Source organism: Tursiops truncatus, chromosome 1, assembly GCF_011762595.2.
Source record: "Tursiops truncatus isolate mTurTru1 chromosome 1, mTurTru1.mat.Y, whole genome shotgun sequence".
NCBI classification, from domain to species: Eukaryota; Metazoa; Chordata; class Mammalia; order Artiodactyla; family Delphinidae; genus Tursiops; species Tursiops truncatus.
Window position 1 is genome coordinate 78,611,162 of NC_047034.1, and position 13,727 is coordinate 78,624,888.

At 45.2% G+C, this 13,727-nt stretch overlaps 1 protein-coding gene across 1 annotated transcript; it reads left to right on the forward strand.

The window, feature by feature from the left end:
* The first annotated feature begins 1,184 nt into the window (after positions 1-1,184).
* REG4 (regenerating family member 4) lies at positions 1,185-8,567 on the forward strand. Its single transcript, XM_019919119.2, is given in 5 exon segments — positions 1,185-1,242; positions 2,437-2,534; positions 6,227-6,364; positions 8,251-8,356; positions 8,455-8,567. Coding segments are annotated over 5 exon segments (513 nt in total).
* The last annotated feature ends 5,160 nt before the right edge of the window (positions 8,568-13,727 follow it).

The following is a 13,727-nucleotide window of genomic DNA, read 5'->3' on the forward strand; positions in this document are numbered from 1 at the left end:
GTAGCGGAGAACAAACAACAGGTCCCCTTGCTTGCTCGTTCCCTGAGTGGAGGCGAGCTTGTTCCTTATATGCGGTGAGGGTAGGGGTGTGTCCAGGGGTTGGGCTAGAGGGGTGGCTTAGGTGTTTTGCTCACCCCTTAGGTGGTGGTGTGTACAGGGGGCATGTGCAGTACCCTGCTTTTGCTCCTGACCCCCTGCTTTTGCTCCATGCTCTTCAAAAGTGGCAGTTGGGTTTTTTGGTCTCTTTGTATCTTTTGTCCAGAATTTGCACCAGCTGAGCATGCATGCAGTTATGTTTAGTCCCATACAGCATTTTTGTATTTTGTTGCTTGAGGAGAGGTGTGTCCAGGTGCAAGCATTGCAGCACCGGAGCAAAGGGTCCCAGATCCCAGCCTGTCTCAGCATAAAGGCGTTCTTTTTATTTAACATCAAATGATGTTTGTATTTCTAAAGGTGGTAGAAGATGAGGTATTTAAGCACATGAGTGTCTATGTTGTTTGTTCCTAGTACATTTGATGTACCGCTTTGTTACCAAACCCAGGTTCGGTTGCTTCTTGCACAAGAACCAATAATTCGAGAGGCAAGTGTCAGTAGAAAGGAAAGGTGCTTTAATCAGAAAAGCCAGTAATCTAGGGAGAAGGTGGACTTGTGTCCAGAGACCAACTCTGAAGATTCTGCTCAGCCATGACAGTTTTGAAAGGAGAAAAAGGAGGAAGAATCTCAATGAATCATCGACAGAGGAAGTTGGATTCTGTATCATTCCCCATTGCTTGCAGACTGGCTGACTCTTCAGATGTTACCTTGCCTGTGTGGTCAGACTGCAGGATTGCTAAGGGAACTGTTGAGAATAGAGAGCTTGTCATTTTTTAACTGCTTCATTCTTACTTCTTACTTCTTTTCATCTAGGAAAAGAATCAGCAAGTTAGACAAGACACGGTGTGCATGCAAGAGAGCATAAGTCAGGAGTTAGGTTACATTGCCTAGTGAGCTCTTTCCTCTAATTAAGTTCTTTTAAGGTTAAAGGGGAACAGAAATGGGCAAACAGGAAAGGGACAAAAGAGCTGTTTTCACCTTGAAACCTTGCCTGCTGTGCCTCAGCTGGGTGAGTCAATGTCCACCATTCACAGATACAAAGCATAGCACAAGCAAAGGATCTATGTCAATAATGAGCGTCGTGTTCCAAGATGGAGCTGGGGCTTCTGCACCGGAAGCTGTGTCTCAATAGGGCCACAAGACCAGGTTGTGAGCACTTTTAAATGTCAAACTGAGCGGAGAGCTTATCTGAAAGCAACAGGAAGCCCCTGGAGATTTATAGGCAAGAAATGAAGTAGAACAGAAGAGTGGGGCAAGCAAGTGACAACAGTGTCATCTCAGTAGGGAGAGAGGAAATGCTATGTGACCACAAAAATGTCTGTGAACAGGCACTGGGGGTGGAAAGACCCCTGTACCCACCAAGAGCATTGGCGTGCAGTCACACAGGCACAAAGTCCAAATTTCCTAGCTTGGCATCCCCTTCATCATCTGGGTCCTCTGTGTTTCCAGACATCTCCGCTTCTTCAGAAACCTCAGTTTCAGTGATGTGGCCCGTTCACCAGCCCACTAGCCAGAGGAGCGTGTGCCTTTCTTGATCATAGCTTCCCTGGCTTCTGGGCCCTGAATGTCTCCTTCTCTTCTACAGTGCTTGCTTGCCAGATGCCCTACAGTTAAGGCAAACGTAAGTGCTTGCTCTTGCTGCCACCATTCCTCTGCTCATCCGCCCCCTTCGCCTAAAATGTTGCCCTCCCCTTGCTACTGACTTTCAGCCCCCCTATTCTCAAGTTCCAGACAAGTTGCCATCTAACCTGTCCTGCATCCCCCTAGCCAAAACACCACTCCTTCCTTGTAATACCTAAAACTACCAATTTATGCCCCTCATCCACTCTTGTGAGGTCTTGAATTATAGCTGTTTGATCGTGCTACCAGTGTGGGAATTCTGCTAGTTGCTGAGGATGTCTGTTCCAATTATGTATTCCATAACCAGGGAGATTACTGCAGGATGGGCTTGGGGACCCACTGGGTCCACTGTGAAGTAGTCCTGAGCTAAAACACCATTGATCACCGACCTCCATAAACCCCTACTCTGACTGGCAGACCACAGTGATGTTTGGGGTCTCCTGGAATTAGTGTCAGTTCAGAGCCAGTGTCCAGTAATCCTCAAAGAGCTGATTACCTCCTTTCCCCCAATGCACAGTTACTCTGGTAAAAGCCCACAGTCCCCTTTGGAGAAGGCTACGAGAGAGATTAACAGTATAAAGATTCGGCAGCAGGGAGGGATCCTTCCTCCAGGGCACTTAGCCTTCCCTCCATTCAAGGGGAGCCAGGTCTTAAACTGGCTCAAGCGTGGGAATTGCTTCCTTTTGCCACCATGACTTGTAATTGCCTTTTGTTTGTGTGCAGCCATCATCCTGAGACCTAGCTGTGCTACTGGATGGTTTTACTACAAGTCCTGTTGCTAGGGATACTTCCAGAAGCTGAAGAACTGGTCTGATGCTGAGGTAAGAAATCTGGCCCTTGCTTGGAGAGGCTTCTCTAAAGCAAGGGGCCACCCAAAGCTCCAGGTATCATTCAACTCAGAGCCAAGGGTCCTTCCTTGGCATCCTGAGAAGTAACCTGGCTGGTGCAATGGAGAGTAGAGGGTTATGTGCTCAACTCCTTTAATCGTGTAAGCATTGATGGAGCATGTGCTATAGGCCCAGACCCTGGATGGGCTGCAAAGACATGAGGATGAGCAAGGAACAGCCTGCCCTCAAGGAGTTCACTGTCAGGGAGAAAGACAGAAAGACATAAATCCAAAGACGATGAGATGAGGAACTTACAGAAAGAACAACTGAATTGCCATACAAGATTTACCAGCAAGAGAGCTGTGTGTAGACAGCCTCAGAGCCACCTGACGGAGAGCGAAGCATTCCAGACAAATGCAAGGCCTCACTGTCTCCACAACCCAACAAATGTATTGGTTCTATTTCACTGAGGCTTTTCTAAGAGATACCCACATAGCCAGTCAGACTGAGTTACCTCAGAGTGTTGGGAGTCGTGCTACTGTGTCTCTGAATTGTGGTTGTTAAACTGAAGTGACTGACCGGGAAGTTATGTGGGGAAATGAGGTGTGATTTGGGCCCAGAATGGCCTCAGAATCCCTGTAAATCAATAACTCAGAATGAGGAAGCACCTATCATGTGATAGCTACTGAGGATGCAAAGATCTTTTCTGGCCTTAAAAAGTGCAGAACTGGGCTTCCCTGGTGGTACAGTGGTTGAGAATCTGCCTGCCAATGCAGGAGACACAGGTTCGAGCCCTGGTCTGGGAAGATCCCACGTGCCACGGAGCAACTAGGCCCGTGAGCCACAACTACTGAGCCTGCGCACCTGGAGCTTGTGTTCCATAACAAGAGAGGCCGCGACAGTGAGAGACCCGCGCACCGTGATGAGGAGTGGCCCCCGCTCGCCGCAACTGGAGAAAGCCCTCGCACAGAAACAAAGACCCAACACAGCCAAAAATAACTAACTAAATAAAATTTAAAAAATGCAGAACTGATGCAAGATTGTGACATTTAAACAAAAAATTGCAATGCAGTATGAGCATAAGCGACTTTCCCAAGATTACACCGAGAATAACCAGCAGAGCAAACCCAGGGAAGTTGGCCCCAATGCAATGCTTTCCTAAGCAGATGTGAATGATAGCAAAAAATAAAAAAAGAGCCAAACACAGAAAGGGCCTCCCGGATTCTGTCCACTGAAAGAAGAAAAAGCTCATGGACAGCAGTGGACTTCTCCTCAGTTCTTGGGAAGCAACTTGGAGAAATCCTGGACAGATGTTTGTACTGCCTGTCCCTGGAGAGTCCAACACTAATCCTACCAAAATAAAGAAGAAGACATCTGGGGGGCTTTGGAATAATATAGACCTGAGTTTAAATCACGCTCTGCCACGTATTAGTTGCAGCTATACCTTGCTTTACCAGTTTTCTTCTGTAAAATGGGGATAACACTTTTATCCCATGGGGTTGTTGGGAGGATTCATGAAAAGAACTTGCAAAAAGCCTGTGGCACATGGTGGATGCCCAATTCAGGTTTTCAAGGCAAAAACGATCCACATGATTGATACCAAGCCTTAGCACAGTTAACCACTCCTGAACCAGAGTGCAGAGAAGGTGCCAGGAAGGACCAGAGAAATGGACACCACGGCTGCTGTGCTCCTTGGTTCCTAGCTGGCATCTTAGTTCACAAGACTCCTGGAGGTGATGGAGGTGGCAGTTAAAACGACAGGAAGACCCGATCTTGGACCGAAGAGGCAGCGCTCTGAGTTCTAGCTGTGTGAACTGACAGGAAAGGGAAACATCATTTAAACAGACGGAGCCTGTTGCCTCTTCTGTCCCAGGAATCTTTTGTAACTGGTGCACTCACTACACATTGACTGGTAATCCAGCTTCCGTGCATCACAAATTTAAAAGTCAAATGAAATTACAGGTATATGGATGGACCTAGAGTCTGTCATACAGAGTCAAGTAAGTCAGAAGGAGAAAAACAAATACCGTATGCTAACACATATATATGGAATCTTAAAAAAAAAAAAAAAAAGAAAGGTTCTGAAGAACCTAGGGGCAGGACAGGATGAAGGACGCAGACGTAGAGAGTGGACTTGAGGACACAGGGAAGGAGAAGGGTAAGCTGGGACGAAGTGAGAGAGTGGCATTGATATATATACACTACCAAATGTAAAATAGATAGCTAGTGGGAAGCAGCCGCATAGCACAGGGAGATCAGCTCGGTGCTTTGTGACCACCTAGAGGCTTGGGATAGGGAGGGTAGGAGGGAGACTCAAGAGGGAGGAGATATGGGGATATATGTACATGTATAGCTGATTCACTTTGTTATACAGCAGAAACTAATACAACACTGTAAAGCAATTATACTCCAATAAAGATGTTAAAAAATAAAATTGAAATTAAAATTAATAAAAGAAATTACGGGTATAAAAACATTCTGGTATTATCAACTGGTTGGTAAATTATCATTAAGCAGTCACCACATCTAATCCTGAGCAAGTTCAAAGGCAAACATGAGAGTGGCAACCACAGCCAAAACCATGTTTTTATTAAATTAATTTGTGTTATTATGTAGGCAGATCCTGTAACACAACCCCAAAAGAGCATAAAGTATATAGCTCTGTCTAGCTATAAGTGCATATATAAAATGATTTCTTTATTTGGGCAGTAAGTGTCTTGTTAGAGAACAGCACATTTTACAGTCAGTGGTTTCTTAGGTTTGTTGAAGTGCAGTATTATAATATAAAACTATAATAATTCTATCCTCCTAACAACTCCCTTGTGTAGCCCTAATTATCTCCTCTATTTACAGATAAGGAAGAGAGGTGAAGTGACTTGTCAAGGTCACATACACTAAAAACAGGCAAGACCAGGACCCCAGGCACTTCCACTGACCCTAAAGCTCGTGCCCTTGCCTCGAGCTGCCTCCCCCTCTGAGGCCTGACACCTGTGACAGTTGTGTTTTCTCCCAAGGTGACAGGAAGTCTTCTGTGGGGCTTAGATCCCAAGGGGAGACAGGGGCTGTGTGGGCCCATGCTGCCTGGTGCTCTAGGGTTCTGAAGTGAGGGTCGTGCTTTTCTTTTTTTCTAATTTTTATTGAAATACAGTTGATTTACAATGTTGTGTTAGTTTCAGGTGTACAGCAAAGTGATTCAGTTTTACATATATATACATATATATATTCTTTTTTAGATTATTTTTTCTCATAAGTTATTACAAGATATTGAGCTCCCTGTGCTATACAGTAGGTCCTTGTTGGTTATCTATTTTACATATAGTAGTGTGTATATATTAATCCCAAGCTCCTAACTTATCCCTCCCCCACCCTTTCCCCTTTGGTAACCATAAGTATGCTTCCTAACTCTGTGAGTCTATCTCTGTTTTGTAAATAAGTTCATTTGTATCATTTTTTTAGATTCCACATACAAGAGGTATCATATGATATTTGTCTTTGTCTGACTTCAGTTAGTATGATAATCTCTAGGTCCACCTATGTTGCTGCAAATGGCACTATTTCATTTTTTTTACGGCTGAGTAATATTCCATTGTGTATACATACCACATCTTCTTTATCCATTCCTCTGTCGATGGATATTTAGGTTGTGGGCTGTGCTTTTAAACTTCACATCTCCTCCTTGCCTTCAGCTCGAGTGTCAGTCGTATGGAAACGGAGCCCACCTGGCATCTATCCTGAATTTAAAGGAAGCCAACACCATAGCAACGTACATAGGTGGCTGTCAAAGAAACAAGCCCATATGGATCTTCCTGCATGACCTGCAGAAGGTAACCTCAGACTTGGCCCACAAATGGCCCCTTGGGAAAGCCAGGTAGATAGCCCCTCTCTGGGAAACAGCCCCAGGCCTACTGACACACAACAGGTTTTCTTCAGTCACCTGCCTCTGATTGATAGAGGCCAAAGCTTCAAGGTTAGGGAGGAAACAATTTCCTCCACTTACAGACCTATCTAATTAAAGTTCTCCCACATCTTTGAACACAAAATTACCAGCTCTTCAGAGCCTTTACAAAGAAGTTTGTGTGGCTTCCCTGGTGGCGCAGTGGTTGAGAGTCTGCCTGCCATTGCAGGGGACGCAGGTTTGTGCCCCGGTCCGGGAAGATCCCACATGCCACGGGGCGGCTGGGCCCGTGAGCCACGGCCGCTGAGCCTGTGCGTCCAGAGCCTGTGCTCCGCAACGGGAGAGGCCGCAACAGCGAGAGGCCCGCGTACTGCCAAAAAAAAAAAGTTTGTGTAAGTATGTATGGGTATATACAAATAAACACACACACACACACACACACACACACACACACACACACACACACAGACCCGTTATGAGACCAAGCTTAGTTAAACCCCCATTAGATTTTGAGTTAAAGTTGGAAACTTTCAGCTAAGCTTTTTGCTAGATGCTATCATGTTTTTTATGTTATCCTAAACTTTCTTCACTGGTCCCTCATTTTACTCACCTCAATACCTCATAGTAAGAAATGACATGTGAGGTTGCTGAGGTCTCTATGTGGGATCTGCAGTTTACAGATTCTTTGTGGGGCTTCTATGTTAACCCAAAAAAACACAAAGAATACAAGGAGAAAAACCCCAGACTTTCTGTTTCTTTCTTTTTTTTTTTTTTTTTTTTGCTGTACGTGGGCCTCTCACTGTTGTGGCCTCTCCCATTGCGGAACACAGGCTCCGGACTTCCCGGACCGGGGCACAAACCCGTGTCCGCTGCATTGGCAGGCGGACTCTCAACCACTGCGCCACCAGGGAAGCTCGACTTTCTGTTTCTTGATAAACTTTGCCATAGATGTTACATATATTTTATACAATGAATTTTACATTTTTATATATTCACATTGCTATCAATCAGAGCTCTCTCATTCAGAGATAGGATAAATAGTTACATCAATTTCTACCAGATTTTTTTTGTAATTTAATTTTTTTACCTTCATGACTGAGGCTAATAAACAGTCTAACAAATTGTGCGATGTCTCTAGTTATCAAAGAAAGGCAAATTAGAATAACAATATAATTTGACATCAGATTATTAGACTTTTGCTTTGTCTTAATGAATAATATTTTTAAGGATAAGGAGAAATTTCCCAGTAAATGAGGATGTAAATTCCTACAACTGAACTGTTTTTGGAAAGCAGTTTGGCAATAAATATCAATAACCTCAAAATATTCATGCCCTTTGGCCATTAATTCTACTTCTGGGATGCTAGCTTTAAAGAATAATTTTAAGTACAGAAACAGCTTTGCAAATAAAGTGGTTCATAGCAGTATTCTTAGCAATAATTGTAAATTGGAAACAATGTAAACATCAATCAATAAGAGAATTAGTAAGGTAAATTATGGTGTATTCTTACCATTAAAAAATGTTTGGAATGCAAGATGCTACACAATTGAATATATATTTTAAAGGCCACCACATTTTTCAGTATATAAAACTATTGTGATAGACAAAAATGATTGCACCAAAAGTAAATATAGTAAAAGATTAGTAATGTTTTCCTCCTAGAGATTAAACGGAGTGACTTTCTTATTTTCCCGTCTTTACACATTTCTGTGCTTTCCCAGTTTTTACAATGAGAACCATGTTTTACATGGGTCTGGGCTGTGAGCAGGTGGGCAGGCTGATGTGTACATGTCTCCCGTCTCCTGTCATTTGCAGGGGCAACAGTGGACGTGGCTCGATGGGGCCACGTATATTTACAGAGCTCTGTCTGGCAAGTCCGTGGGTGGGAACAAGTACTATGCTGAGATGAACGCCATGAACAGTAAGTTCTATTGCATCTCTTGCCAAATCGCAGCTCCTTCCCTTTCCCATTAAGAGCAAAGATGCACATTGACTCCTCTTTGCTCCATTTCACACCAGCAACTCTTTTTTCCTACAAGGCAATGGCCTTGTCGCAGACATTATTTACCGACCATTTTACAATCTTTGCCATATCACCGTACCAGCGGTTCAGTTATCAATATATTCTTTAAATCCACTCACTTTTTTCTTTCTTTTCTTTTGATTTTTAATAACTCATTTTTAAATTGAAGCATAGTTGATTTACAATGCTGTGTTAATTACTCCTGTGCAGCAAAGTAATTACATTCACTTTTCTTCTTAAATATGTTTATCTTAAAATTCTGTTACATACCATGAGGGGGAAATATGTCACATTTGGGGAAAACCAGGCTACAGGGAACAAATATATGTGACTCCTTTCTGGCTTCTTTATAGTTAGGGTTCTGCATGAGCCCTGGAAACCTCGCCTTTGCCTGGGTTATTTCCTCATTTGTTTCTCTGAGGATGCAGTGCCTGGAACCTCAGCTGCAGGCTGCACACAATCTCTGCAGCCTCATTTCTCTTGCCTGCCTTCATTCTTTGCTTTTGTTTTGTTTTTTTTTAAGTCTTTGCTTTTTTAATGCTAATAAGCTAGGGCTTTCAGCCTTGGTACAAATGACATTTGGGGGTGGACAATGCTTTGTCTTGGGGCCTGTCCTCTGCATTGTAGGTTGAGCATACCTTAGTCACTAACCAGCAGATGCCAGTAGCATCCACACAGACACAGGTTGTTACAACAAAAAGTGTCTTCAGACTTTGCTAAATGTCCCCTAGGGGGACAAAATCACTCCTATTTGAGAACCACAGCTAATAAGTGACATGAAAAGAAAACAGAATGTCAAAGATCAAAAGCACACTTGATATGAAAGAGAACATCCCAGTGGGTTTAAAAAGTCATCACAGTGTCACTAAGACTCCCCCACTAGCCAGGGGGTGGGTCAGGGACACAGCCCGGACTGAGGACTCAGATACTGGGGCTCAGGTGGAAAGGGACGTGGAACAGGGTTTACTGTTGTCTGAGGAATAAAGCTTATACGCACAAAAGAGTGAGAAAACTTTCTGACAGCAAAGGATGAATGATGGCCATGTGGAGACAACCTCTGAGGCAGAGCTCTGGGTAAACCCTCAGAGGTAAGTGGGTCATATCACAGACCAAAGAAGGACTTTCCACAGTCTTTCAGAGACTACAGCTGCTGCTGTTAAAGGAATAATTCATCTCAGATGGAAGGAACACACCAAGACCCATAGGTAGAAGCTACCAAAATGTGGATTTCTATCCAAACTAAGGAAAAATATTTTGAACAATCAGCCCTGTCCAAAAACATAATGGGCTACCCCAGGAAGTAGTGAGAAACCCATCACTAGAGTGAACCAAGCAAGAGTGGACATTGTAGTTGTTGTTGTAGTTGCAGCATTAAAAGTGTTAAAAGAGACTCACAGCACATGAGAGTCAACTGAGGAACATTTTAAAAATATGAATTCCAGGGATTGCTTCAGACCGACAACATGAGAATCTCTAGGGCTGGATGCCCGACCGAGCTTCAGGGAAGCAATGGACCAGATGCCTCCCAAAGTCCCTCCCATGATCCTAAGATTTCACTTGGACAAAGTTCTCAGACAAACATCTTTCCCCTGTCAGTCCGTGTTTACATCAGCAAATTTCCCAACAACGAAGTTTCCTGTGTGGGGCTCAGAAGCCAGACGTCCACCTGAGAATGCCAGGCCATTGGACGCTACCCTTCCCTTTCGCCCAGCGCAGCTCTCCACTCTCAGAATACAGGCTCTCATGGCAGAAAAGTACAAGGAATGAAGCAAGGATTAGAAACTGGTGAAGGTAGAATGCAAAAGGACATTCCCTCAGCCTCGTCAATGTCACTTTGTATTTGTATAACAGATTTAGCCTCACCAACTCAGTGGCTAAATTGTTTTTCTAAGATTCACAAGGTTTTTTTAGGCCTCACACTCACATCCTGTGTGTGTGCCTGTCTGTGTGACTGGCCTTGTTCCTTTTTTCTATCTATTTAGAAAGACTCTGACCCTCTGGAAAATTGTATTTCATGGTGCCTCCTGACTTATCTACTGGTCCACCTTGAGATATTAAATAATGATAACTAGGGTTCTATAACTGAAAAATAAATTTCATATTCAATATAGTTTAGGTCAAAACCCTGGGCTTGGGGCTTCGCTGGTGGCGCAGTGGTTGAGAGTCCGCCTGCCGATGCAGGGGACACGGGTTCGTGCCCCGGTCCGGGAAGATCCCACATACCATGGAGCGGCTGGGCCCGTGAGCCATGGCCGCTGAGCCTGCGCATCCGGAGCCTGTGCTCTGCAACGGGAGAGGCCACAACAGTGAGAGGCCCGCGTACCGCAAAAGAAAAGAAAAGAAAACAAAACAAAACAAAAACAACCCTGGACTCTGCATTCTGAATGCCTGGGTTTAGGAGTCCAGCTCCTGCTCTCAGCTGTGTGACCTTGACCAGATTTTTTAATTCTCTGTGCCTCAGATGCCACTCTGTAAAGGGGAAAAAATACTACCACTAATCATCGTAATATATGTCAAGTGCTTATCACGGTGCACACTTGGCTCGTGGCTCTCGTGGCCTGGAGGGGAGAGTGCATCCCTGCACTTGCCCCTCTGGTGTTGAGGAATGGAAGAAGAGAGTGAAAAGAGACAGCTCCCTAAATTAGTGCCCACAGGGGAGCTTGCTAACCCTCGGTTGTGTGATGCCTCATGCCATGTTCTCTTTGCCCCGCACCATGACAGTGCCCAGAATGCTTGTATCTCCATCTCATTTGCACTCTGTGGCCCCGCTGTGGGGCCCATGGCTGCAATAATGAGCGGGACCCATCCTCTAGACCTCTTGAGAACCAGGCACATGAGGGGGCGTGCCTCACCCCGCCTTGTCTGGCTGTGCCCCCATGCCCTCTCTCTCAGGGCTCTCATCCCAGCGACCTGACACACACTGGTACTGGTGTCAGGGCCAGATCTGCAAGTCAGAGCCAGGCAGACATCCAGCTGGGGAACAACTCATCATTCTATGGCAGACGCCCCAGAATGACAAGTGATTCTGTGGAGCTTGGTTTCTGGAAGGGAAATAATTGGACCTCTCTTCAAAAATACTTCAGTCCTTCAAAAGTCCTTCCTCTCAGTCCTTCTTTATATATCAGTGGCCAGATGGGACATGGCTGGCTTCAGCAGCTTCCAATTCTTTGAACTTCAGGTGGGATCTTTGTAGCTCCTCCGCTGTGGACGTCAGGAAAGATCACCGTCTGTTCCTTACAGCATCCTGTTTCAAACATGAAAGAGCCTCTTGTTTTCAGTTGGTTTATGTCAAGCCCTGCCTTCCCTCAAAAGCAGTGCTGGTGTAGAGTGTCTGCAATTGTGTGACATTTAAATTATTTTTCTTTCTTTCTTTCCATTAGTACCTGTTTTAGTCAGGACTCTCCGGAGAAATGGAAGAAATAGAAGGGAGAGAGAGAGAAAGATTGATTTATCTTAAGGAATTGGTTCATGTGATGGTGGGGCTGGCAAATCTGAGGTGCACAGAGCAGGTCAGCAGGCTGGACGTTCCTGTGAGTTGATACTGCAGTCTTGAGGCTGAGGGTAGCCTGAAGGCAGAATTCCTCCCTCTTTTCCGTGGACCTCAGTCTTTTCTCTTAAGGCCTTCACTGATTGGATGGTTACTACATTATGGAGGGTAATCCGCTTTACACAAAGTCTGCTGATTTAAATGCTCATCACATCTAAAAAGAAAAATACCTTCACAGCAAAACGTAGACCGGCGTTTGAGCAAACAACTGGACACCACATCCTAGCCAAGCTGACCAGTAAAAGTATGTACCTTATCCATGGGTCCAAGCAAAACACCCCGAGGTCACTGATAAGCTCAATACACAATCAGACAGATTTAAAGGTCTGTTTATTTTCTTATAGATTTTTTGACTTTCCAACACTTCCTATGCAAGTACCGACCATAGAGAAAGAATCAAGATCCTGCCAGCCCTTGCTCAAGCCCCTTTCCTCTTCCTTCTCTGCCATGCTGGCGATCTGATCGCTGTCTCGGAGAGTATACAGAGCAGCTAAGACTGATGAGGGCCTTACTGCACTGACATTTTTAAGCTCAGGGACAGGGACGTCAACATTGGTATGACAGTGTCTTCTAGCTCTAAATGTTCACCCCATAACCCCTTTCCATGGTACTCTCTTCCCCACCTCTAGCTGCCCTCAGCAGACGAGGGGTATGCATCTCCCACCGATGAAAGAGCCAGGTCTTTGGCCATCCGGGAGAAAGAAACTCAGGAAAGAGTCTCTAGCCCTCTTCTGCTTCTGCATCCCTCTGCCCTCTCTCTATTGCCCTCATTCTCCTCAGCCACCTGTTTATTGTTCCATTTGCCATGGGGAACATTTACCAGCAGAGTCTCCACTAGGGTGATGTGGACCGTAAATTCCAGGGCCACCTTTTAACAGGTGGCTGTGTGCATAGAAGGCTGCTCTGTTGCACTTCAGTAGCGATGAGAGTGAAAAGGTGAAATACGACTCAGAAAACACACCCAAGTGTTTCTCCATTTCCTTCCTTCCAGTCTCTGCCTCCCCCCCTCCCCCCAACCTCAGAAGAGCTCCTCCCCGGCTGCAGCCCTGGTGTGATAAAGGAGAGATGGAGGTGACGTGCCTGGCCAACCTCGAAGCAGGCTTGAGTGGGTGGCAGTTTATTTCATTGTAAGCTCTGCAGCTCCTGAGGGGAGAGGACAGGCACAGCAGGTGCAGTGGAGCTGGCCTGGCCTTGGGTGCTCTTCCCTCTCCTGCTGCTGACAGCTCACGTGGTCTTGCTCGAGTCTCTTTGCTTTCAGAGGTTTGTGATTCTTTATGAGAATACCGAGGAGGTCATTTTTTTCCTCCCTAGGTCAGGAATCTACTTGGCAATGTAAGACAAAACAATATGGACTTGACAATTACAGAAAACATGGCTTTGGTGTGATCCCATGCCCGTTTCTTAGCAGGAAACGTCGCCAGAGAGGAGAGGACACGTGCCTTGGCCGTGCAGACCAGGCTATGCAGGTGGCCACTCACTTCACCCACATGGCACTGCTGACTAGTAAACACAAAATCTTATACCCCAACCTGAAGATGATCCCCTATCGCCTAGGCAGCCTAAGACTAGCTACCGAGCACCGGCTGAAAGAAGAGAGGGGAAATGAAACAGAGCATTGGCCCTACCCACCTCCCCCTTCTTCTGTCCTTCCTTTCTTCTTCCTTCCTCACATCACAACCTTGTCACCATTTTGGTTGTCAAAGAAAAACATCAGAAATAATG